This window comes from Lissotriton vulgaris, chromosome 10 (genome assembly GCF_964263255.1).
Source record: "Lissotriton vulgaris chromosome 10, aLisVul1.2, whole genome shotgun sequence".
NCBI classification, from domain to species: domain Eukaryota; kingdom Metazoa; phylum Chordata; class Amphibia; order Caudata; family Salamandridae; genus Lissotriton; species Lissotriton vulgaris.
Genome location: NC_141698.1, coordinates 257,588,420 through 257,616,254, shown reverse-complemented (window position 1 = coordinate 257,616,254; position 27,835 = coordinate 257,588,420). Strand labels below are relative to the sequence as shown.

Genomic DNA, 27,835 nt, shown 5'->3' with positions numbered 1-27,835 from the left:
CTGCGGACGCCCATGCTCCAGGTGCCACTAACTCAGTGCACCATGTCTCTTTGTATATTACTGTTTTGGTTATTTGCTATGGAGAGTTCACACAGAAATGTCTCCTCAGGCAGTGTGGTAGACCTTGGACGATGAAGGGTAAGACGATGCAGGTGTGACTCTCCCCACTGATGCTGCATAAGGTGTATCCTGGAGGGACCCAATCCGAGAAATTTTGTTCACATGAGCGTGCTCAGCTCTAGTGCCCCAACCTCAGTGCACTGCAACTCATGGACACTCCTGTTTGTCCATTGGGTGGCCTCAGTACTTGCTCCGGCTACCATCGTAATGCACCACTGTTGTCTCAGTAATGCTGGTGTTTAATGTCTCCATCTTCATAGTGTTTACTGTTCAAGTTGTTGTCAGCACCATTCACTCCATGAGGGCTGGCTTGCACTCATGCCACACACATCCAGCATAGGTGTCACTATACATGTGACCATGCCAACAAAGGGGGCAGGCGCATGTGCCCATAGCCAGTTCCACAAACTATCTGTGTGTGTCCTTGTGGTCATGATGTGTGCATGAGGGACCTGGCCCTACAACATTGCATTGTGTTGTATACAGCGGACGTAGCCATGTCCTCACAGGCAGCGTGTTAGTGCTTGGACATGTAGCTTTGTTGTCAGCCACTCATTATGTAAGGGGAGTGTACTGGGCCATCGTACGGAGGTCCAGCGTGGGTGTGTGAATAGTAATTCTGGGGCTCTGGGCGTGGTTCAGTACAGGAAATGTGCAAATGCATGTGTCTCTGTCGCAGTGTGGGTCTCCTTTATGGGGTGCAGGTTTGCCCTAATGGGACTAGGAGACCCCGTATGTAATGTTATTTGGCTTCCATGAGCCCTCACCCCACCCGCACCAGTGCGTCCAACTCCTTTTGGCATTCTGACAGCTGGCCTTTGAATGTGATGCGTGCCTCCATGCTTGCGGGTGCTTCCTGCTGTGTGGTCTGTGCAGGGGCTGGCTTCTCCTCTATCTAGCTTGTCTGCCCTGGTGGTGGGTTGCCTAGGATGTCCATGAGCTGTTGTGGGGCATCGGTGTCGAAGGTGTGGTGGTCCTCTCCAGCATCACTATAGGATTGTCTGATTTGGTCTCCTGGAGGTTTTGTTTGTCCCTCTGAATTGTGAAGGGGAGATGCATGTTGACATTGTGTTGACATGTACGTTTGCACATTGTTCTTGATGGGATCACTGAAATAATATCGAGGGACAAAATATCGACTTGCCAAAATATCGTGCACAAAATATCGACAGTCAAAATATCGAGTTTGTATCTACAAACAGGTAAGTACAAAAATATCGAGTACAAAATATTGTTAACAATAATATAGATGTAAAAAATATCGACTTTATTAAAAACAGTGTTAAATTAAATTAATATTAAATTTTAATTACTAAAATATACTTAAAAATACTTAAATTAAATTATAATAATTAAATAATAAATGAAAATAATAAAAATATTTTTTTACAATCTTATTTGTTGACCCTGAACCCTAAAATATACCCCTTTACCCAAAAACCCAAAACTGACCCTGAACCCTAAAAATACCCCTTTACCCAAAAACTAAAAACTGACCTTGAACCCTAAAAATGCCCCTTTACCCAAAAACTGAAAACTGACCCTGAACCCTAAAAATGCCCCTTTACCCAAAAACTAAAAACTGACCCTGAACCCTAAAAATGCCCCTTTACCCAAAAACTGAAAACTGACCCTGAACCCTAAAAATGCCCCTTTACCCAAAAACTAAAAACTGACCCTGAACCCTAAAAATGCCCCTTTACCCAAAAACTGAACCCTAAAAATACTCCTTTACCCAAAATTTATCAATATTATTTAATTACCAAATAATTATTAATTAACAATAACAATAAAGTAAATATATTAGCACATTAGCTGTAATTATTTTAATAGTTAATATTATTTTTAACCCTAAAAATACTCCTTTACCCAAAATTTATCAATATTATTTAATTACCAAATAATTATTAATTAACAATAACAATAAAGTAATATATATTAGCACATTAGCTGTAATTATTTTAATAGTTAATATTATTTTTTCCCAATTAATTACTTAACAATAACACAAAATTATATATATTAAAATGTACTCTAATTAATGTATATTAACTAATTACAATTAATTAATTACCAATTAATTACTAATACAAAATATGTACAAAATTATATTAATTAATTAACTAATTATTATTAATTAATTATCAATTAATTATTAATTATAAATATTTACTAACATATATTAATTAATTAATTATTATTAAATTACTTCCCACCCTATTCCCCTATAAACCCACAACCCGCTACAGAATTACATTACGCAATTATTAAAAAAACAAAATTCATTTAATAAAATATTTTATAACATTAATACACACTTTTCACACATATTATTACATAAAAATACACTATAAAATATATATTATTAAAAATTCGATATTTTTGCTATCTATATTTTATACAGTCGATATTACTTCACTTACCTGAAAAACGATATTTTTGTAGTCGATATTATGTCCAGTCGATATTTTGTCCAGTCTATATTTAAAACTCGATATTATGTCCAGTCGATATTTTGGAGTCGATATTTTGTCTGTTCACCTTCTTGATGACATGCAGACTGTATGACAATGTACATTGTGACTGTTTGAGCAGTGTTGCCAATTTGATGCGGGACAGTGGACTTTTGTACTACGTGACGGATGTGAGGTTGTTCACGTATGTATGAATCTAACATTTTCCTGCTCTGTTAGATGTGTTTGGCCTGTTTCTGCGCATGAGCGGACTCAGTTGTGTCCCCTGTTCTGCAGTGTCAGTGTTGCACTTTGTACAGCATTGTTGTGGGATGTGCTGGTATTGCTATGTGTGTGTGCTGCAGTGTGCCACTGGGATCAGGGACATGATCATGGGTTATTGTGGGTGTGCAGTGTGCTACACATCGTTGTGCATGTGTGTCATTGTGCCCATCTCCCCCTGTCCCCCCAGTCCCTGTTCGTTGCTCACCCTGTTGATGTTGTGTCTGGTCCTCTTGAGCTTTATCCGGACTCCCACCTCCTTGCACCGTCTCCACACTGATGACTGTGGCCTCCGTTTCCTCCAGCTCCTACTTTGGGGTAGGACTCCCACCTCCTGTCGCCATTGCTGCCTTCCTGCTGGCAATGGGTTTGTGCTTGGTGTGGCTTTTCACATCATGCCAGCGCATCTTGCCCCCCTCGACACTCCGACTGCATTCACGTTAGTCTCATTGTATGTCAGTTGATGATTGTGTACTGTCACCTCTGTGACGCTGACCTGGTTTTGCTGCGGACTGCACTCTGTCTTCCTCTTCCTCTTCTCCTTGGCCTTCCCCAACCCCGGGGTTCCTTGCTGGTGGTCTGTGGGGCTTGTAGGGTTGGGGTTGGCCTCTGCACTGGGTCCGGGTGCATCCATGTTGCTACGCACTTCGGATTGTTTCTAGTGTGTTGTTTTTGTAGCTTTTATTTTGCATTTCCCCACCATACGTGTGGGATTTGCAGGCCTGCCTCTGATTTTCGCTGCTTTTTGTATCCCGATTGGCCTCATCTCAACTTTTTTTGAGTTTGTGTTTCGCATTTTTGCAGCATGGCGTTGATTTTAATGCGGTCATTTGACGCGTTATCTGGAAACTATCGCATGGTACTGCCGTGCTGTGAATACTTAGTTAACACAGCGTAATTTTACTGCGATGTTGAGTTGTGTTAAGCTACTTTTGCGATGGTTTTCACACATTCTTCAGAATATGCCCCTCTATGTGCTGTTCTTTGATTTTTAATAGCATATTCCCATAACTGAAGAGTGTTACTGAAAAAATATAAAATTAACCCTTATGAGCTGAGAGTTTTCTCACCATCCAATGTGCGTTCATTCTTTTGTTTCCTCTTTGTCACTGGCAGCTTTCCTTTGCAGTCCTGAACAGGAAAAGTGTATGTGTGAAAGATAGCCTTAATTATAGCAGACAGCATAATTATGCAAACGTTATGACTTTCTGACTAACAACTCTTTGGTCTTGAACAGCACTATTACCTGGTCAGAGTATCTTAACTCTTAGGGCATAGTGAGCCTTGGTAGGCCACATACTGATCAGAGAAGAGTTTCACATCTTCCTCTAAGAGATGCTCATCAACTGCCTAGAAAGTTTTTAAATGTTTCTATTTTTACAGTGCTTTATTATGACGGAAGTAATTGACAATGAAGAAACATCACCAAAAGACTTGCACCCCGACTTTTTGAGTTGTACCAGTCAAAATGCTACGAGATGACAATAATACCCACTTCATAGGTATACAAGGTAATTTTTTTCCTCGCACACTGTGAAGAAGTTGAGAAATTTTGCATTCCACTTGACAATTTGCGAAGTTTCCCAACTTTACATGAAGCTATACTGTGCTTTAATCACCCTATTTTCTTCAACCTGGCATGGACAGTACTTCGGGATATAGGGAATTCTTTTTCCCTCATTACACTCAGTCTTGCTCTAACCACGAGTGGCACCAGGGAACACAAATATTTGCCACTCAACAGCTGCATCATCTTTGCCGCTTCTATAAACCCACCTTCGGTCTCCACTTACAATTAGAGCGAATAAATGCATAGGTAGTTCACTATAGCAAAAAAAACTGCAGCGGTTCATTATCAGGGGGTTAAGTAGGCAGCCCAAGCAGCCTCCTGTGAGGCCCCAGATTCTGCCTGTTGCTTCTCTCCTGACAATTTTTCAAATTTGGCAGTGTTCATGCAAACACAAGTTTCATGTTTTCATGAACACTACCAGTGTACAGGTCAGCCTTCTCTGCCATGTCACCAGACTCCTGATGACAGGAGAAAGAGGCGGGTGCTGAGAGGGCAAAGGCATGTTTCAGCTACAGAGTGCTGTTAAAACACAACAATGTCGCTGGATGTCTGGAATTTGCATGTCTGAGGGGTGTAGTTCAATGAACATGCCCTCACATATTCACAATCCTTTTCATTTAGTAGACATACTGCACATGTTTCAGTGCACCCCTGACACCAATGAAAAGCTACACATGATTACAGGGCAAGGATCCCCAGGACTATCCAAGCTTCTAATAGGACTATGCTTCCAGTCCTACCAAAAAGCTGAGAGAGGGGTTGAGGTGGATCTTCTCCTTCTCAAACCTGCCCTTGCTGCTCCGTTTGGCTCCTCTTTGGGAATCATGACTTGCTCTGCTGCTGCCATGCAGCCTCTGAGTTGCCCAATAAGTAAGCAAGGTAAGTAAATAAATGTTATTTCTCTATGCATGTGTTTAGGTGAGTAATTGAGAGTAAATGGGATTGAGTGAAAGTGTGTATGTGAGCGTGTCTGAGAGTGTCAATGAGAATGAAACTCAGTGAGAATCTGAGTTTGATAGCGTGTGTGAATAAGTGAAAGAGAGCACGAAGGAGAGAGTGAAGGATTGTGAGTGCTAGAACAAGTGATTGATTGGAGGTAGTGATAGAGAGTCGAAGTGAGTCTGGGGTGTGGCTATCAATTGTATAGCAGGTGTAGTTGCATCAGGGCCTAAATTCAGTGAGTCTGTGTAAGTATGTTAGTAAGTGAGAATGAGAACCTGTGACATTTAGAATGTTTGTGTGTGAGTAACAGTGAATGCAAATGAGTGAGTGAGCAAATGTGAATTAGAGTGAGTGAAGTGGAAGAGAGCAGATGTGAGAGGGAGTGGCTAAGAGTGAGGCAATTTTTGAAAAAAACATAGGTGAACTCCTGGCCGGTATTATGCCCCAGCTCTTTCGACAATCAACAGCTGTCACTCTGGAAAACTAGTAGACACAGACTATTGCCTACTGGTATTTTGGGTGGTTAGATTTTTGCTCAAACTAGTTTGCTCTGTCCTGGACACATGCCTTTCGACACACACATAAACATGCCTACACCTGAAATTATGCATCTCAGAACCAGCCACCATCCCACAAACACAATCTCATACTTACATACATATGCATGCACACAGGTACAACCACACCACCTTGTGAAACACATATGGACTGAAGCAACAGCTAAGTAGAATATATACTTATTTGTTTCTTCCTTACATGTGCCCATTGCTGCCTTTGCTTCCACAGTAATTGATTGATGCTATGGTTATTGACTCAAATCTTGTTTGAAGAAAGTTGACTTCTTCAGATGAATTTCATCAGCATCTGTGCTTTTTAGCTTTACCAGATAAAAAATATTTACTAATGATATTCTCCTTGCTCACAGTCGTATATAACATTTTCTGTTGTGGCATGTAACATATCTTCCCATTCATTATCATTAGGCATATCAATGTCCTCTTCACCCAGCATTTGAAAAACCCAGGGTAGGGCTTTCATATCATACCTATTGCGAACCCAACACATCATATGTATAATCTCCAACTGTATCATGTTACTCCTTCTGCTATCCCAAACACACCTTGAACACAATCCTTAGATATGCAATCCTTCCTTCTCAAACCTCACCCCTACACCAACATGCCCTACATTCAATTCATAACAGTAGAATTTTATTCCACCTTGAATATTCTGCAAAATGATCTATGTTGTGGGTTGGAGGTTACGAGTGAGTGTTGGGGTGGTGGGAATGAAGTCTTTGAAGGTTAATGGGATACCACAGCTGGGAGAAGACATTCTAAAGGAACTGGATGGGGAACTAAATGGTATTCTTTAAGGGGCAGTGTTACTGAGGCAAAAAATCCCATCATATGGGACATTGTCAGATACTAGTCCTCCAGTAATTTGGCCAGGAATGTAAGTTTTCTTTCTTCAACTCACAAGAATTTTGGTAGTTAGGAATTGATTTTTAGAATTGATTTGATGATATCAGTCATTTTCACAGAGTAACTTCTGTGTTCTTTATGCTATGCTGCCTAGATAACTCTGACCAAAATCATTAAGGGAGTGCTAGAATTACTCTAGCATATGAAAGTAGAGATCACCAGCCTAAACTTGACCCAATGTAACCTCCAATAGAGTCTAGTACCCAGGTTTCAAGTTATCAAATCCCTCCGTTATCTGAAAGGCACTGATATTGGAATATCCAGTGCCGGAAGCATCATTACAGACTGCAAGACTGTGACTATTAGTGAGTCATGTTCCTGGATGTTGTCCAGATCCTCCCCTACATTGCCCATATGAAAGAAATCTCATCAATAGAGTGACTGGACAAAAACAATGGCTATAGGGTATTCTTGTGGAGCCGATCATATTTGTGTTCTGGTGACTGGTTGTGCTGCTTTATCTACAGAATTAACTTCCTCAGCATCACAACCATCGGATTTAGTATCCTGTATCTCACCAGCGAATTGATGTGCATGTTAGATACCATACTTCATGTATCTCTATCAGGCAGGGTCCTCCACTGTGTGTCCCACATTAGGTAATGAGGAATCCAATAGATCCCATCCTGATTACTAAAGGGTCAATTACGATGGCGGACGCCCCCCCACCACCAGCCATGCGGTGGTAGGCCCTCCGCCATCTGACAATGATTTTCCCCCTGCCAAATTTAGATGGTGGGGGGAATCGTCCTAGTACCGTTGCGGGTGCAAAGACTACCTGCCACGATTCCGCACAGGCAATCGTTCCGATTGCCTAGCAGGCACTGTCCACCACATTACAATGCTGGCTTCAGCTAGCCTTTCCATGGTGGGGAAACCACCACTGAAAGGCTGTAGGGGATTGGATTGGGGGGCCCATTGTGCCCACCCCTTGTGCTGGGGGGTTGTGGTGTGCTGGGGGGTACCCATGGCACCTCCCTGCACTAAGTGGCAGGCACCGTGTGGTGTCTGCCATGTAGTGCACGGAAATGCACAATATGCTGTTTGGGCATTGCGGTGAGTGCTGCAGCCAGCAGTACCCACTTCAATGTTAACCTAGCATGATACGACGCCCACGGTCGCATCATAATATGTGGTGCGGGACCAACGCCTTACAGGCGGGTGGTCCCAAGCACCGCTACGATGGCGGGCAGACTCGAGTCCACCTGCCATCATAATCGGCCCCTAAGTGTCCTTTAGACAGTTGGAGAGTCGAGGTCTCTGGATTACTTGTCACCTCCTCATCACAAATTTACTCATGGAGCATTTATCTTTTTGACTAATTCTAGAACTTTTGCTCAGGTGAAGGTAATATTCTGGCTTCTTGTCTTATCTTCCTTCTGCAGCTGCTCAAACTCTACGTACCTTGTCCTCACATACTTTGTCAACTGCTATTAATTTTGGTTTATCCACATAACCAGCCCGTCAGAGCATTCTTCTGCCATGTTCAGCATTTACTCAGCGTGAGTTACCACAGCCCTGCCCAGGGTTGAACTGGGCCCTCAAGTCATGCAACAATCATTGGATAGTCTACATTTACCCCAAGAGAAAGAAGCAGTGACAGAATGAGCTAATGTAGGGGCTCATTACTGATGATTCCTTAAGGGTATATACTGTTCATTGCTTGTAACTTTTTCCTTTGATTTTCATTGAGTTCTGTATGTACCTGTATTGATGGTTTGTTCCTTTCGCTTTTACAGGAGCAGTTCTTCTCCACTATAATTTCTTCATTTTTCTTCAGCTTGTTTTCAAATCACATTTTACTTGCACTGAACTCTGTTTGTGCCTTACATTTTATATTGTTTAACCCAAATGCATATTTAAGTTATCGGTCCTTTGACCTAAGGGTCTTTTTCTGCAAACTCTAAAACACAATCCTCAAGTAGGCAGTTGAATCATCCTTGCACACAACTTACTCAGTGCTAACAGTCAGTAAAGTATTCAGAGTAACCGATGATAACAATGCACAGAAGCATTCAAGGACAGGACAATGATGCAAAATCAGTTTATCAGTTTTGAAGATTTATTTTACTGTTTCGGCTACCGGTCTTTCATGTACGAAATACATATGCATACTGCGAAAAACAAATCAAATTGTTGCAATTCGCCTCTTTCTGCAATGAGTGAAACTGAAGTTTTTGAAAAAGACATGAAGCAGGTTACCGTTTGGGAGCAGACCAGGAAAGAGGGGTGACAGAGAGCAAGGAAGAATGAGATAACAAGGAAGATGGAGAAGGATTTTTTCTTTATTTATAAGGAGCTCTTGGCTAGTTAAAAGATGTCTTCAACTGTCTTTGTTTCCAAAAAGTCACCTGGCTTTATCCAATCCAAAAAGAATCCCACTCTTAAAAGGATCTCATCGCTTTCTTGCACTACGAGCTAGAGCTATAATGTCTACCTACTAATCATATCTCAGAGGACAGCTCTTCATGAAAATATATTCATTTTCTTTCAAACCATCTTTTTAGTGTTCTTCTTAGCCACGACATCTTTTCTTCCACCTTTGGTACCGAGATATCTGCTGCTTGACCTCTGCTTTCTTTCTGCTTTTCTTTCAATCTCTCGTTTGCTTTCTCCATACTAAGTTCAAGGTTTCTGCTCAACCGTTTTTCTTCCTCCTCTGATTGTTTCAGGTACTCCTTTTTTTGTTTCTTCACACGCATATGTACCTCGGCTTCTCCTTTCTGTCCTTTCTCTTTTTCTAGTTGGTCTTGATACTGCTTCATAAGGGCCTCTTCTCTGGCCTGCATTTCCTCCTTCAGTCTCCTTAGCTTCTCTTCATGCTGCTGTCCAAGTTTTGTCACCTCCTTTTGATATTCCTCTTGGTACTGTTTCTTCAGCTCGATCTCCTTCTGTTTCACTATCACCTCTGCTTGGATGTACATGTCATTGGTGTAACACCGGCCATCATTGCGCTCCACCATTTGGTCAATCTTTGCAATCAGCTCAGATACTTGCTTTTGACTTTCTTCTCCTTGGAGCCTGTTGTTGAAGGCACAGTATCCACCTCCACACTCCTCGATCAGCACCTGGAGATCTGTCTGATCTTTATCAATTTGCTCTTCTATGGTTAACTTTTCATACTCTAGATCATCTTTTCTGGTGAACAACACAACCATGTATCTCATCGCCTCCTTTCCAAATATATCTTGGATCTTCTCGACTGCGTCCTTTTCTTCTGGGGTGTACCGGCCGGCCTGTAGGACCAGCACGATAGCGTGAGGTCCAGGGGAGGACACAGCAACACATTTTGCAATCTCGTGGGCAGTTTCTTCATGGCACAGCTTTGTGTCAAACAAGCCTGGGGTGTCCACAATGACGATCTTTCGCTTACTAATATAGACTTCTTTTCTGGCACAAACCGTAGTAACTGAATTTGTTGATGAGTGTGAAAGAAACCCTTTCTGGCCAATGATAGTATTACCAGTGGCACTTTTCCCAGATCCGGTTTTACCAACAAGGACAATTCTTAGTTCTGACTTCCCACTGTACAAATCTCTATCTGTATCATCTGTTGAAGACAGAATAAAAAAAATAGTATACTTTGATAGTGTGTCAAAGAAACAGAAGAATGTCTTTGTGCACAAGTTAAATATCACACACATTTAGACATTGGCAACACTGATATGTAAACTTTAAATTAGAAATTGGCATACTGGTCAGTCTCCATTAGATGAAAATGTCAACAGAATTCTTGGGAATTCAGAATTTTCACAAATATTTATACGCAACATTCGACAGGCAGAACATTTATCACAAAAATTCCAATCCCCTTTAAGAACTGTAGCCAATTGCCTGAAATTAAACCTTTTCGAACAAAGCAATCAAAGCTCTTTAAAATACTGTCAGATGCCACAGCATCTATCCCTCCTGAATTCCAGTGTATTGACAGACTCTCCTAGAACATTAGAGCCAATGGCTGGCGACTTTAAATAATTTCCTTTGTTTCCAGCTTTATACTTTGCTCCCAATCCCAGGTGCTCACACTGTGCTAGTAATTAATAGTTTTACACTGTGTTTGTAGGAATATAATGATTCACAATACTGGAATTGTTTATTTTGACTTCTTCTGTTTTTAGTGCTCAGGTGGTGGAAATGGAAACCTAGCACAACATAGGTGCACCCCTGTGAGAGAGTAATCTGTAATCAGGGACTGTCATCCTGCTATCACTCTCTGTGCCTCTACACCTCTCCCAGTCTACTTGTCCCTCTAACTCAGCTTACTCTCTTCTTTGTCCCTCTCTGCACCTCACTGCTATTTCCATCTCACCTCCTAGTAACTCCCCTCCATCTACTTCACCTCTCTCTCTCAAACTCATCTTGGGTCATCTGTTCAAAGCATTTTTGTTGTCAGAAATAGCCCAATCTGGATCTATCCTACTTCAAAATTGCTTTTACATTGGTTAGAAGTACAACTCGTGATTCTGTAACATGCTATTGTATCACAATTTGCATTTGCAATTTAGTATTTGGTAGGGGTGTGTTTTGGGCATCTCTTCAAATTACCAAATCTGACTGGGCTATATTAATGTTTTGCAACCGAATTCTGGCTGCAAATATTAATACTTTACCAACTTCTTCAAGGAGGTGGTAACCCATTCACAAATCAGAAGGAGTCCCAAAGAGACCCATTCCAAGTTAAGAATGAAAAAAGTTGTTTTTTTAGAGCAGGCAGTACTTTAAAAAATGAATGAATTAATTAAAGTAGTTTATTAGTCAATTAAACCATAAACATTGCAAAAATCATACATTGAAAGATGTTTAAATAAAAAGGTCTCAAAACAAAACGTATTATAAATCAAAGCAACCATTGCACATCTAATTGGAAGACAATTTCATTATTTGCTGCCCTTCATAGTTATAAAAGTAAAAAATACCAGTGTACAAAAGGTTAGTGGGAATCGGATAAGGCAAACCAATGACAACACCTACCTACAAATCTAAAAGTAATTCCTCATTACCCTGCTTTTTCTCTGATTAGAGAGAATATGTATACCTAACTGTGTGGCTAGATGTAGAGGGCCACTATGCAAGAATATAATACAGTTAAAGTGCCAATGTTCAAGACTATATAGTGTTTAAACTGCCCATGTGCAAAAAATACCTGCTTGTTAAGCAAATATTTCCATTACTTGTCGGGATAGGGCGCAGCTTCTATTGCTTTCACTAGCAGCCTGTCCTTACATATCAATTTGCAATTCACGATTATTTGCAAAACAAGACAGGATTGATTTTGAGTTGACCAAGCCTTCTATCAATTTCTCAGACCAACAAAATCATGAACCCACAAGGTGCTTATCAGAACACATCGCAGGCCCCACTACACATCCACCCAGTACCGGGTCTATATTTCTATCAGGTTTTTGGAAAGCGACCAGGAACTGCACTAATCAAATATTCAACATTATGTTGGTGGGTCCAATGACTCCATCAGTGTAGTCCTGAAGGACCTGATTACCAGATAGATGAACTCTCTTCTTAATAGACTTTTTCGCTGATTAACCAGCACTGGACAGAAACATCTGACGTGCTGTAGAGTGTTGATCCCCTGATATCAGCAGCTCGTGTCTTCTCCATTTTGGCAAAAAATGAAACTTCAAAGGTTTTTATTGTTTTTAAATACATCCTGTTTTCCTGTAAGGAAAACAGGCTGCATTCTTTTTCTTAAAAACATTGATGTATTAAAAAACAATCACGACACAATGGTCTACTGACCTCAGCAGACCACCATTCCTGTGATGGCTGCAATACCTAAGGGTCGCAAATTGCAACCTACTTCGTTAATATGCATGAGGTGGGTTGATTTGCAACTCACTGGGAATGCTGTCTAAAAAAGGGTACATTTTCTTACATCAGGAATTACACTTTCCTAGTACCGATTAGGTAAGAATTGCAATTGAGATATCACATTTATTTCATACATTTGTTGATATGGCCCCTGTTCTTTATTTCCCACTTAATCTCTAATTCTCTGCCCTTCTGTCTTACCACTCCCTACCTAATTTCTCGCTATATCCCATTTCTCTCTGTACCTCACACCGCTTTAGCTACTTCATATCTCCGTAGCTTACTAATCTCTATATCTTACTATCTCACCTTAATTTACTGCTCCATCGATTTGCTACCTCACTTCTGCAACATTCCTCTCTCTATCTCTGTTCATTTAATCACCTCTCCCGCTACCCTTTGAATTAATATTTAATTTATTATTGTATAAAGTCAGCATAGAATAGAACCAAATAAACGACTGCTACCAGACATTGCATAATCATCTGAAGCAGTATGCTACTGCATTACGTATTAAATATCGGCAAGTTCCTATTTTTAACAGGTTAATAATTATGTAATATTATCCAAAAACATTATAGTGTTTCACCTTAGGAAACATCCATGTTTTTTCTTATTCTGTTGCTATGAAAATCACTCAATACTCTTCAAGTTCAAAACATTATCTGTTTGCCTTTTTACAGATTGATATCATCTGATTCAGCCCCAACATCTTGTCACTAAAAACATACAAGTAATGGGTCCCAGTTGTCTCTGGGTATGGGCTTCAGAGGGAGAATTGAAATATTAAAGTCTTCTTTGTCATTGTGTAAGGTAGGATCTTTTAACTACTCTTCTGCCTCCATTCATGGAACCCTGCCCTCTCTAAGTGCTACTTTTATTTTGGCTATTAGCAATGCCAAAGTTGAACTTTTCCTATGAGATTTCATTAAATCTCCTACATATCCAACTGGTGGCAGTAGCAGGGAAGACTTTAGTTCAATATTTATCTTTTTAGGAATTGCCAGACATACATCAGTCTTACTACCCATTCATTCAAAAGGCTTTATTCGGTTTGTGTAACAACCATAAAAGCAAAACAACATGATATTAAAACATGCATTTAAAATATTCATTACATATAGAGGCCCTCTAATAGTGCAATATATATAATCTAGCAGCAAATTGTACATATAATAATACAGTTAATTATCACGTATAATAGATTTCCTAGTAGCAAATTGTTAATTACAGTCTCTGGTTCATAAAATATTGCAATTAATTGTCAATTATAATGGATTTCCTAGCAGCAATAGAGAAGTCATACTGCTCAATACCTGTACATTTCCATGCCAGATGCATGAAGTTCACTCAGGGGGTTCTGCATCCCATTCACTCTGTGTTGACATCCAGCGCAATGTTCCTCCAACCGTATGGTGTGTAATAACTTCTAGGTAATACTCACAAAAGAACCCCACTGCCTAACGGTTATTATAAAATTGCTAATCGTCACTGATGTACAGAACACACAGAAATCACATAACTCCCAAAAAGAAACACATGAGCGTCAAAAGAATTTTGGAACAAGATATGAGATAACAAATAATATTTTTTTTAAAATAAATTACATCAAATTTATCATATCAAATCACAAAAAGTCATTCTGATATAGAATAGATAAATATAACATATAGCAAAATACCCAGGCACAACATACACACCACACAACTCTCTCAGTCAAACCCAATACATACTAATTCATTTGTACATGCCAAGAAATCATAAGTATCCAGCAGTCTCACAAAAATGACATCTTGTAATAACCCCACTCTCAACAAGGTTGACAGCACTAGAATAGCCACAGTGTGCATCACAATAGAATAATGGCATAAACACAATATCATTTGATTGGTTGAGGCAACATGTTAGTACAATTCATTTGTACAATTTTGTTGATGTCATAAGTCGAAAATCTCAGGGGGAGACATGTGAAACAAAGAAATCCAGCACCAATGCATGTTTCAGTGTGTGACCCCAACAATGGGTCTCACTTTCTTATGGGCACAATAACAAGGGTAGACGAAAGATGAAGCACCTGGGCTTGACACATAGATCAATTACACATCGAAAGTATCACTGAAGAACCCCGGTAGAAAGTGGAGTAAACAGGTGTCCCTAAACTATGGGAGAGGATAACATGCGGATCCCAATGCGTTAAGGAAAATCGGCTGAATGGATGCCACCAAGAACACAGCTCACTGATCTGTATGGGACCAGGGCCTGGCCTAGCCTGGTACTGACAGGGATACCGGCTGCCAGGAAAGATAATCCTATTTCGACAACTCCTATGAAGATGCACCTGATTTGAGGCAAAGAATAACGGGGCATATTAGCAAGAACCTCGTTAAAATTGTCGCTGTTTTAGCGGCAGGAAACTGCTGCTACAACGATGATACTGGGCTTGCTGATATGCGTTATAGAATTCCAATAGAAGCCCAGGTTAGATGTCCTGCTCATCTAACCTGGGCTTCTATGGGAATTCTATAACGCATATAAGCAAGCCCTTTATCGCATTTTTAGCATCAGTTTTCTGCCACTAAAAAGGCGTTAATTCTAACGAGGTTTTTGCTAATATGCCCCAACGTCCTTCTAGTCAGGGCACAGCATCGCTCGGGGGTCAGGATATGGACCCCTACAGTGGACCTTCTAGATAATTTCTAGGTAAGACATTCTAATTTAGTAATATCTCTTTTGTTTGAGAACAACAACACAGCCACGGGGCATCACTAATTTCCAAATCATTTTACCATTTCTCTCACACCTCACTGCTTCCCGCCGCCATCTCTTCCAGCATTCATACCAGGTTTGTGGGTATGGTAGTTATTCATTCCTTCGTTCAAGAATACTTTATTCGGTGTCTTGACCATCAAAGTTTACAAATAAAATATCTATAACACATAATACACCATTTGAACATTATAAAACAACAAGCATTTAAAAAGATTCACAGAATTTTCTAAAACGCAGCAGTAAAACTTAGCTCACTTACTACAGTAAACATCTCAATTAGTGAGTATCCTCTTTTATTTTTCAGTAATGGTTGATAGCTAGAGGAACAGCTAATCCCACTGGTTGCAAACCTAATACATACTAAACCAAAATTAATTAAAAAGTACAGTACTAAACAAGATATACAGTGAACACTTTTGAGTTCTGAAAGCACAAGTTAATTCATAGTGAGATAGTTTATCCATGTTCGAGCAATACAAATCATTCTATGTCTAAAAAGATAAAAAGAAACAAGCGTTTATTACAGTTACACATAACAAACAAAGTGACAGTTCGTACCGGTAGCACTTAGACAATAAGAACCAATAAAAGAGCACAGACAATACTGTTTCGTAAATTTGGTCATATTGCACCCTGAGTACAGCTTAAAACTAAGTGAGACTTAGTTCGCATAGAGTTATCATTTCCTAACAGAACGGGAACATATAAAAGGATGCAAACAATGGTATTCCATAAATACGAATGTAAAAGCCAAGTTAAAACCAAGTATGTCTTAGTTCGCATAGATTGTCACTTGCAGGAAATGAACAAGAGCGTCCAGGAGTGTTAGGGGGAAGAGAATAAAGCAGAAAGTGCTGGCAGATAATATTTCATTAATAGAGTCATATCACACACTAACAACAAGTTAGAGCTAAGTAGTGACTAGTTTGAGTGCTGTTAGCACCCACAAGAATGTGCAGAGCGTTCCACTCTGTTAAAAGCAAGGCTTAAAAATGAAGGAAGCAGACCGACCAGGAGCTACTGACCAATAATAGCACCTTCAGTAAGAAGGAGTCTGGTTGAGTTTGTAACCTTCCCCAGTCTGGCTAGGGTGCATGCTGTATTTTCCAAAATGTACAGAACAGAAGATTTCCTGCAGCTCCTAATGCCCGTCGCCCAAAATATAGGGAGGAGCAAGCCGCGCTGCCCATTGGCCCTCTGAAACAGCATCACACAAGATGGATCCACGATTCTATGCGATAGCTGCATAGCCTTCATCAGTATACCTCCTCCTTACGTGGGCAGGCAGATTTATAGTCCTAGATTGGCAAAGCAATGAGCCTCCTATAGAGTAGTTTCCAATGCACCTGGGCTGATAGTGCTAGTTGGAAGTGGGACTGTGCTTTCCCCAGGAAGTAAGTTGCATCCAATGTTTCAGTAATGGGGCTGGCACCCAGTCTTTAAATTAGGTTGTTGCTACCTGCCTGTTTATCGTTTTCTTCCAGGCAGAAAATTGTATCTCTTGAGAGGGCAGGCTTTCTGCCTTGATCTTTAAGTGGCTTATTGGCGTGCCTTACCATACTTGCCAATAAGAGCCCTCCTCTTTAAAAAATGTTTTAGGTGGTGCTTGAGGGAGGCCTCTGGGGCTTACAGTACCCTGAGGTAGACCTTCATAAGTTCCACATGACATCAAAGGTCAGGGCTCCAGAGGCCCAACTCCAGGCCAGCAGCACTGTCTTGTACGCCTTGATCTGAAAGTCCATTAAAAGCCTGGCAAAAGCACCAGGATACACTAAATGGCAGTAGTTGAGGTCTGGAATCAATTTATGATTTCAGAACTGTCAACATGGGCTCGTCAGTAGCACTTTGTAGGAGACTGCCACGGTGCCTTAATCATGGATAATGCAGGTAGATTTCGTCTGAGGTGCTAGAGTGAGCTGCCAGATTGGCCTCCTCTCAGAACCAGACCCCAAGGTAAGTAAGCTGGCGCTGTCCCTTTTGGCAGATCTACCTGTTAACACATGTTTATTTTTTATGTGGGTATTTTTTCCTTACACGATTACCCTGGATTTACTATGATTTACCTCCAATGTATTCTCCAGTTTGTAATTGTGTCGGGCGCTCTCTTTAGCCCACCCCCAGCTTGGTCCATATTTGCTGTGCCATCAGCATACTGCAGGATAGGAAGTCTCTCCACACTCAGCCTTGGAGTCACTAAACTGGCACCTTGCAGGCCTGCCCCCACGTCTGCTGTGTAGAGATTAAAAAGGAGGGGGGGGGGGACAACACGCAGCCCTGTCCGAGCCCATTGTTCGTGGGTTCTTTGGCGGTAGCAGTGGTGGGGTCTTGTTTTTACTCTTACTCATGTCCCCCAATATAATTATATAATTCCCTTGAGGAACAAGGGCGTTATCCCCCAAATTGTAAGCTTCTCCATAGCCTTCCATGGTCCACCCTGTCAAAGGCAGTGCTGTAATCAACAAAGCAGCAGACCAGGGAGGTTGCTTCCCCCCAACAGCTTGCGTGGATAGATGCCAGAGCTAAATATGTTATCCATTGTAGAGCAATCATGCCTAAACCCACATTAAAGGAGTGGACGAATTCTTTTATCCATTACCCATGATTCCAATTCTTTCAAATGGACGCAGGCGGAGGTGTAGACTTCTAAATTGACCAGGGCAACAAGCCCGAAATTTGCCAGATTGGCACGTTTGCCCTTTTTGGGAATGGGGAAAAGAATTGAGCATCTCCAAGACCATGGAGATGTATTGCAGTAGCGAAAGCATGGTTAAAGAGTGGCGTTTATGTTGTCAATCAGAAACCTTGCACAGTTTTAAACAACGAAGCAAGAATCCCAATTGGTCCTGGGGACCCATCATTCCTCATTTTTTAATGGTCGCTATTACTGCATCTTCTGTGATGGGAGTGCCCTGGGGAACCCAAGGAACTAAATCTGGGTAGAGCGAACAAGATGTTGCAGCCCCTACTGATTCAGTTGTGTAAAACTGTTCAACATACATTGATTCAAACCTTTTCTGCCACCCCATTCTCTTCAGTCAGCCCTGGGTTGCCAAGACAATTTTTGTTCCTCCACTGGTAACAGTGGTTATTCTCATTTAATAGAGTGACAATTCTGAGCCATTCTGCTTCTATGTTCTCTATTTTGTGCTCCCATACTTCTTTTTCAAAAGCTGCCATGATAGCAGTATTGAATGGCTGTCATCTATTTTGCAGCCCCTTGTCCTGGTTCCCAGGGCTCTGCGGAGGGCATGTGTTGCAATCAGTTAGCTCTTTGGGGCAACCAGCTGGAAGTGAAGAAGTTATAGTTCTCGTGCTCTTAGGTTTCCAATGAGCATTTGCCAGTGTCTGTTGGAGGTCTACTACAAGGGTCTCCCAGTGCCCTATTATTGCTATTGAGATGAGTGGCTTACTGTCAGACAGTCGCCTTCTAATCCAGGCTACAGTTTTTCCACAGTGTTGCTGACCTCTTGATTCTCTGGACGACCTTGTGGCACTCTTTACCTGGTGTTGTTTTCCCAAGTACCAGAAATGATGGTGATATCATTGCAGCTAATTGCAAGGTTTCATGCAGAGGCCGGTGATTGCTCTGATCCCTTCAATTGATTTTGAAGTCTTCAAGCATGGGAGCAATCCTATCACTGAAGCAGATGTAATCTATTGTGGATGTATTTCTGAACGTGAGCTTTGGTTGCCAGGAGGGAAAACAAGTTTCTTTTAGTATTTGAATCGACCTAAGATTGTGGTTTTCAAGGAGAGCTTGAAGGTGTATGGCTGCACCTAATTACGTGCAGGAGTTGAGAGGCTTGCCCAAGTCCCTTTTGGTAAAGTCCCCAACTATGATTGCCTGTTGGGACTCATATTTGATCAAGAGGTCGTCATTTGTTTTTGTTAGAAAAACCAAAGCCTAATTCTTCTGGTGATGTGCAAGGTTGTGGTTATAACTGACCTACAGCAGACGTAGGGCTTGGGAATTAAGATTAAGGCCTTTGAATAGCAGGGGTTGGATGGCATGCGAGTTGAAGGGTATTTCTGTGGAAGCCAATTTTTGGGCATGTTTAATGAAAATGCGCAGTCCATCAGATGGTCGACCAAAAATGTTGCATTTGGTTGCTGCAACATGAAATTCATAGTAGCATGGCAGCGGCAAAGATGCCCTGACCCATGTCTCTTGAAAGCAAACTATGTCGCCATTAGGAAGATATCTCAGAAGCTGATTTATTTTCTTCTAGTGGGGGACTTTAATTACCCTGCTGAATTGTCACAGATCCAGAAACTCAACTACCTGTCTCGGATTTGGAGACATTAGCGCTATGCCTGGAAATCACCGGCTCACTCATACTGCTGATCATACACTAGATCCTATTTTTACAAATGAACCTTCAGGTTAACCCTCCCCTCCCCTTAACCTGGTCAGATCACTCTATGATCAGTTTCCAGATTTTTTTGAATGTAACTCAAACCAGCAGAAAGAATGAAACCCAAAGTCAGACTAGGCCCTGGAAGAGAATTCCTGAGTCTTCATTCTCCTCCAATGTTCCCACTCAACACACCTCAGATTTCTCAGATATCAACAATGCACTTATATCTTTCCAGGAATCTTTTACTCAGACCTTGGGTTGTTATGTGCCCGTGCAAGGCCCTTGTATCAATGCTGCAAATTTCCTTACATAGTCCTCTTTCCAGCACCTTAACATTACTGCTGTGACCTTTTTCACATATTTGAGTGTGTGGCAATATTGGATTTGTTTCTCTGAAACTACTTCTGTTAACACACCTGGCTTCGCATAACATTATCAAGATGCCTCCAAGACTGAGTACAAGGCGTTCTATGCATGATGTACAAATGTCATAATATCTCCATCCACAGGGCGACAGGGCTATCTGCCTGTCCATAAAATTGCTAATCTACATGCACAGCGCAAGGATGCTTTTTATTATAAATAATAAGCCTTTTGGAGAAAGGGCAGAGGAGGTCTTTAGCTGATACCAAAGGTCCCTGCTTCACTACTCAGCGGTCTGATATCTCCAGGAAGGGTGTCCAATTTGTGACCAGGATGGGGTCCTACACTCTCTCCCGCCAGGTAATGGGGCCGGATCGTCCTTTGGGTGGGGAGTCTTGAATTTAGACTTACACACGCTCTAGACATACATAGAGTAGGGTTGCATAGTAGGAGTATGCCTGATTACTATCTTGTATTTGATGTCTGTCTGAGCACCATGGCGGAACTCTATCTGCTATTTTCTCTTGATGCTCGTAATCTGCTTCTGCATACTGACTACCGCAGTATATGATTCTATACAAGAATAATGTTGGTTCTTCTTCTGTAAGACTTTATTTGATCTTTCATAATTAAGATCATAAAACTTCATAAAACAAAATTACAAGGATCACATCCAATCACAATTCAATATATAAAAAACCATGCCCAGTCAAATTCGTAAAAGAGTCCCATGTGCATGTACACTTAGGTTATTTAAAATACTAGTTATGCCGAAGATGCTGTGCTGATTGCTAGAACGGGTCTGGGACTTCAATGTCTCATAACAGCATATGAGGCTTTTATGTATGCGTTGGATCTAAAAGTCAACCAGTCAAAATCTCTTGTAATCATTGCAGGGGCAGGGCTAAACTATTTTTCTAACAGGCTGGGTGCAAAACAACTTGTCCCTATCAAAAAGATTTACCATGCCAAAATAAAATCAGTTGTTACTTATGGCCCAGGCATCTGGGGTATGGCATCCATTGATTCACTCCAGACCATTGAAAATACATTTTTCAAATCACTAGCTTCTCTCCCACAACCATAATTAAACTAAGTCTCTCACATAGAATTGGATTTTCCATACAACACTGATTCCATTAGACTTGCTGTGCTCCTGCTGTGGCTCTCAATATGGCGCAGGGATACTGTGCCCCTTACCTTGAAGATTATAAAAGATACTTTAAAATGGAGAACCACAGCAGGATCAGATGGCTCAACTATATTGAACCAACACTGATTGCCATGGGGTTGAAAGGCCTGTTTAAGGACCCAACTACCTGTAGAAAGATCTCTAGGCAGAGGTTAGTTGATACATTCATGTTGCGGTCCCAATATAATCGCAAGAAAGGAATTATGGTATGCAAATGGTGCTTATGTATCAAACAACTCCACCAATGGTAGATGGAGGTTACTCTTACCTAGCAGAGTTTCCAATATCATACCATAAGTTTATTCTACTGAGATTCCACCTGATTTAGACATGGTTGATGATAGGGTTTCAGAGTAGTCAAGTCAAGTCAAGTCAATAGATTTATATAGCGCACTACATACCCAGAGGGTCTCAAGGCGCTTGAAGAAGGGTGGGGAATTACTTGTCGAATATCCACCTTTTGAGTTGCTTTCTGAATGCTAGGTGGTTCTGAGTAAGGCGAAGGTGAGTGGGAAGTGAGTTCCAGGTTTTAGCTGCCAGGTAGGAGAAGGATCTACCTCCCATGGTGGTTTTGTTGATGCGAGGTACAGTGGCAAGGGCTTGGTTGGAGGATCGTAGCTTGCGGGAGGGGGTGTAAAAGGACAGTCGTGTGTTGAGGCATTCGGGTCCGATTTCATAGAGTGCTTTGTGTGCGTGGGGCAGGAGGCAGAAAGTAATCCTCTTATTGACGGGGAGCCAGTGGAGGTTTTTCAGGTGACCAGAGATGTGTTCTTTACGCGGGATGTCTAATATGAGCCTGGCTGAAGCGTCCTGGATGCGTTGGAGTTTTTTCTGGAGTTTTGCGGTGGTACCGGCGTAGAGGGTGTTTCCGTAGTCCAGGCGGCTTGTGACCAGTGCGTGGGTGACCGTTTTTCTAGTTTCAGTGGGGATCCAGCAAAATGTTTTTTTGAGCATGCGAAGAATGTTGGAGCAAGATGAAGAAACGGATCTGACTTTGTGCATGTGTGATTCTAACTCATCTCAAAATGATCTTCACCTACTATTTTTCTGTAGTCTGTACACTCAGGAAAGGAAGAAATGTATCATACCGATTCTAAAGAGGCAGAATTTTCAACTATGTTGGGTTGCATTATACTTTTTAAAATCGTTACCCAACCCTTTTGTCTGCTTCGCAGTAGCATCATTCTTATGGACGTGTAGGCGGAAAATGAAACAAGTGGGCCATTAACTAGTCTGTGGGGATCTTTTATTTGTTATTTTTTATGATATCTAATAATTGTCATCTTAGAAAGTTGATAATTAATAAAGGAAAAACTGTCATAATGTCTTGTGGTAGGAAGACAAGAAAGAGCAGGACCTTTTATTTAGACGGGGAGAAATTGGAATCTGTTAGGAAATTCTGCTACCTGGGCATTACATTCTCAGGAGATGGTAGGTGGGTTAATGAACAAGAGAGTGTCCGTTTTAAAATGGTAAGGAATATTAGTGGAGTTTTTAGATTTGCAGCAAAATTAGGGGGACGTAGAATTCAAGAGATGGTGTCTATATATAATTCTAGGAGCATATCATCAGCCCTGTATGGGGCAGGGATTTGGGGATATCATACACAGAGTGGTAACCAAATTCATCAAGAGGAGAATGCCTTCTTGAAACGATTGCTCTGCGCCCCGACTGCGGCTTCAAATGAGCTAACACATAGGGAAGTGGGACTAGATTATGTTAAGGACTTAATAGACCTGCGCCCTCTGGCCCTATGGTCCAAAGAAGAAACAAAATTTGCTCAGGATGTGATTAACGACTGTTTAAAGCTCGACCACCGTTTAAACATACCATGGTTGTGTCACATCCAGTCCTGGTACAAGACACTTTATGAATGTGATATTTTTGGAGAACCTACAATGGGGATAGGCTTATCAAAAAAGGAACTTAAAGTCACTTTCCTGAAACACACAAGAAGTACCAGAATGAATAAATATGCAAAACAAAGCACGTTTAACTCCTAGTTAGAATACAGTGCTAATGAAGGTTTTCAATTGTACCTCACTGTTGTTACTAAAAGCTCTCATCGCTTTGTATTATCCTGTTTACGCCTAGGAATTGTGCACCATCTAGTGCATTTCCATTAATTAAGAAACCTGGAACATGTCTATGCCCCTGCGATGGAATCTCCAAGCAGAGTAGCTGCCATTTTATGTTGTTCTGCAACTTTTATACTTTTTATAGAAAATCTTATTTGAAACCCATCTTTTTGAAATATAATACGCGCAGCACTAAGGCAGCAACGCAATTGATGTTTAATTTAGAGAGCCCAGATATATGCTTTTATGTGGCTACATATATTTTAAAATGTATTTCTGCACGGAAATCAATCATTGTATGAATTTAACAAATGGCCCTCATCTTAAAGCACTTTATTATTGCTAGTTTGCACATATATAATTAGTCGAATGTACCAATATGTACTTTAACATTACTAGTTTGCACATGTATAATTAATTGAATGTACTAATATGCACTTTAACATTGCTAATTTGCACGTGTGTTGGAAAATGAGTATTTTATACAGTATAACTGGTATTCGATATTTCAGAGTCCAATGTAATTCAATGATGTACATGTATTTTTCTGAACTGCTGCTATATGGTTATATCTATATATACCAAATAAAGCACTTTTGAAATTGAATTGAATTGAATTAGACTGACCCTGTATCTTTCCCTGCTCAGGTTCCATTGTTCCAGGGTGACGTTTTCATCAGCCCACAGCATGTGTTAGCCACTGGCAGGACCAAGACTACTTTCTACTTCCAGGAGGAACCAGCAGACTGCCTTCTCCAAATTGCCTGTTTAGGGGTTGTTTAAGATGTTCTTACACACATTAAGCCCATCAGTATCGAATACAATGCCTTTTCGTAGCACCTCTTGATGGGGAGCTGGTGGAAGGTGGTGGGATGAAAGCAACAGCACAGCCGTTTAATCTGCATCTCCTAGTGTCTTTCAATTGATCTCTGCTCCTCCTCCGTCAGCTGTAACATTTCTGAGATCAGCTCCTTCCTGTAGGCCAGATCATGTCCTACCAGTGTTGAAAGGACTATGATCACTGGACCAGCTCATGGCTGCTCTTCCAGCTTGCATCTGCTGGATTATTGGCTCCGGTTAAGATCCATCTCTAGTCTTACCATTCCCCAGTCACTTGACTTTACAAGAACATGCTCGAAATCGTGGGTTGGCACGATGGGGGGTTTATTTTGTATTGTGAGCTTTCTCCTCCTGGTGCTGTACTGTGCTAACTTTTATAACGACGCTGTTCCCAAATCGATGATATTTATGAAAGAATTGCTCCTTATGTACAAAAAATTATCATAACAAAATTCGGGAATGCTGGTCACCTGTTGGCATTAAGTACTTGGTTTCATTGAAAAGTAACAACTTGCTGTTCTGTTTAGTTACCAAGGTAATTTCAAGTACAGATTAAGATGAACAATCAGATGTCAGTGTCTATTTCTTATTACATTTTAAACAGATTGTTGGTGTAATGGTACAAATACTGAAAACTCAGAGCCTGCTTTACATAAATCATAGGAGCACATGGCAAGGGTCACACAGGCTCTTGTAATGGTGTGCCTGCGCTACTTTAGCTCACAGATGCCGATTCACAGCCAGGCTCCACAGTTTTCATCTGGATGAGTCTGTGAGAGCAGAGACTGTGCTCAACATTCCGTAATGACTCCCTTTCAGTCAGTGGGCGACTCCCTCTGCTTTATTATTAATCACTCTATCTGAACCCAGCCACATGATTATAGTGAAGCGATGCTTCTGACATCTGCAGACTCCCGCCCAGTCACTCATGGAATTGCATCCATCAGTGGCATGGCCTTTATTTACATTCCTACCACTAAGACTTAAGTGTAGGTCAAAACTTCACTGATCATGCATTTCATGAGTGATGGAATATGAAGTCTGCAATACAATGTGAGACATTTCTGTTCCCAGCCAACATTACCAATTGCACCGTCCCCTGTGTCAGCCATCGTTGAGTTGAAGACCACAAGAGTGCAACCAGGGCCAGACAGGCAGTAGTGGGAACCAGGCATTTCCCCGAGGGTTGGGGGCCGGTTTTATGGTCGTGGGGGCTGGTTTTGTCACTGGTGGCCAGTTTTGAAGCAGTGCTGCAATATCGGCCCCCAGCATCAAAAGCGGGAGCAGTGCTTTTTACTAGCACCCCTGTCCGAGGGCAGGTCGAGCAGCAATCTGCCAGGGCTAGTTGCTTTTCCCAGTCTGGTGTGCTAGGTGCAGACTTCAACACATCCCCAGCTGAAAGAGGAATGAACTTAGATATGTTTTCTGTCATATCCCATCCACGCCTCTGAGTTCACTTTTTACAAGGTCAGATCTTCTCATACAAAGTCATTTCATGTGTATTTGACAAATGCACATGTTCTTTTAAAAAATGAGTGTATGGCCCAACTATGATTTTTTCATGATCTGTGCTAGTGTGCTAAAGTGTTCATAAACTGAGTCTATATCTAGTATTCATTGCTTTTTCAATTCATGGCTCCTAAAAGCAGAGGTCAATGTTCATTAAAAAAGTATGGGATCTGAGATGTTGCATGCAAATGGTTGTGGATTGAGTGATGGTAGGGTCAAAGGCGTGACTAAAAAGAAAAAATATTTTGCAAATTTTTTGGGTCTTTCCCCGTAAGGTAACTACATATAAAATAATGAACAATGTTAATGAAAAATAAATGCAAGTTACGTCAATCATTGGGAAATGCACTATCATACACTATGTCAACTCTATTAGTTAATACACTGCAGATGTCTGTGTCTGTAACAAGGGAGCCATAGAACTGAATCCTGGTTGATGCAGTGGAGAATCGTGGCTTTTGTAAGTTTAGTGCTACAAGGTCTTAGTCTGTGATAGATAGCACTATGAATTTGCAAGTCATTATATTAAACTTGCATTACACTCGTTATAAGGTAGGCTGCTACAGAATGCACAAAAAGGTTTAAGAAAAAAAGGGCTTCCAAAACTGATTTTAGTAATACCCATACTGTATGTAGCGCAATTCTTTTTAGAATTGTCCTTTAAAAGCCCACAGGCCACGTCACAGCAGGTAATTCCCTTGCAGTACTAAGCAAAAAGAATATATCTGTGTCATCTGAAAGATTGAAGGTATTCCATCTATTAAATCAAATACCGGCTTGGAAGCACCCTTTACATTTGTAGATTGACCATTGCACATATTATCATTATCCGACAAGCAGACACCCTGGCAGGAAGGCTTGTTTAGAAGTCTGCCCCACCGTCGGTTTCACAGCACAGGAGAGTCCCTCCCTTACACTGCAGTTCAAGCATTTCAACAGTTGGAATGGCTGTTTTTTCACAAAAAGAATGGGAACTGTTGTTCTTAAATTAGAAAAGTATGGGCACCTCATGCCACTCAGATCCTGCAAACTCCGACCACTGCTTGGTCGTTGGGTGACAAGGCACCGAGAATATAATTTATTGTATATTGTACCTGAAAAGCAAAGCATAGATTTCATCCACAAAAAGGGAAACAGAAATATTTACTAGATTACCTGCGATGACTGGCGTCGTCCACTTCGGTGCATCAGTTTTGATGAACCTTTGTTTTATCGCTGGAGGAAGTGGCTTGACGACCATCACCTGAGTAAATTTTGTAATTAACGCGCTCACTGCAGAAGACAATGGAAAGTTATACAAAACACATTAGCCTCGAAAACAATACTATGAACAGTACTAGAAAATAATGCAGTACAATTTTGAATAATAGTTATTGGACTGTTCCAAAAACTGTAGATTTCTATGATGGCTGATAACAAAGTTCCCTGGTGTAACTCTTAGAAATGTATGCATATATTTTACACTTTCACGTCTGCTGATTGTTCCCTTTCAAAAAGGTGTAATATCGGATAGAGAAAATATTGAGACTGTTTGTTCCATTGCAGTGACTGGTCAATGGTAATTAAGTAGAGAAGAACATTCGACAAACCACTGCACATTTGCTTTTCACATGTATCCATGTTTATGATATGTGCTTCAAAGAGATTGCATTAACCAACACACCTTCGTCACTTTCGTAATCGAGTCCTATTGAGAATGAATGAATGAGAAACATGAAAGGCACCAATGTAAAAAGTGCTTCTCCTTCAAATTTACAAATATTCTTTTGTCAAACAAGCTTTATCCGACGATTGTCATAAAAGCAACGTACAAATAAATATAAACATACATCAGAATAAGATTTTTTAGATACAAAATTTCTAGGTACATTACATTTAAAAATATATATCCATTTCATCATTGTACATTGATTTAAAATTTATATTTAAATTTAACACCTTGGGTACAAATTAATCACTTAACAATCTGTTTCTCATGGTCCAGGCCCAGCCTAAGAATTTTGCCACAGGTATGTAAACTGGCATATCAGTGCAGGAGCGAATAATTCT

At 40.8% G+C, this 27,835-nt stretch overlaps 1 protein-coding gene across 1 annotated transcript; it reads right to left on the bottom strand.

The window, feature by feature from the left end:
* Nucleotides 1–8,973: 8,973 nt before the first annotated feature.
* On the bottom strand, nt 8,974–27,026 carry LOC147685066 (GTPase IMAP family member 4-like). The gene is made up of 2 exons (XM_086942415.1): nt 26,942–27,026; nt 8,974–10,401 (listed from the first exon to the last, which is right to left on the bottom strand). Exons 1-2 carry the CDS (start codon nt 27,024–27,026, stop codon nt 9,332–9,334), a joined length of 1,155 nt encoding a protein of 384 aa, XP_086798541.1. The 3' UTR covers nt 8,974–9,331.
* Nucleotides 27,027–27,835: the final 809 nt, after the last annotated feature.

What these genes read in the sequence shown, in the direction of transcription:
- LOC147685066 (XM_086942415.1), bottom strand. Translation starts at nt 27,026, where the DNA reads ATGGTCGTCAAGCCACTTCCTCCAGCGATAAAACAAAGGTTCATCAAA. An exon ending in GACGACGCCAGTCATCGCAG is followed by an intron (nt 10,402 to 26,941) that starts GTAATCTAGTAA and finishes TGTCTTCAACAG; the next exon opens with ATGATACAGATAGAGATTTG.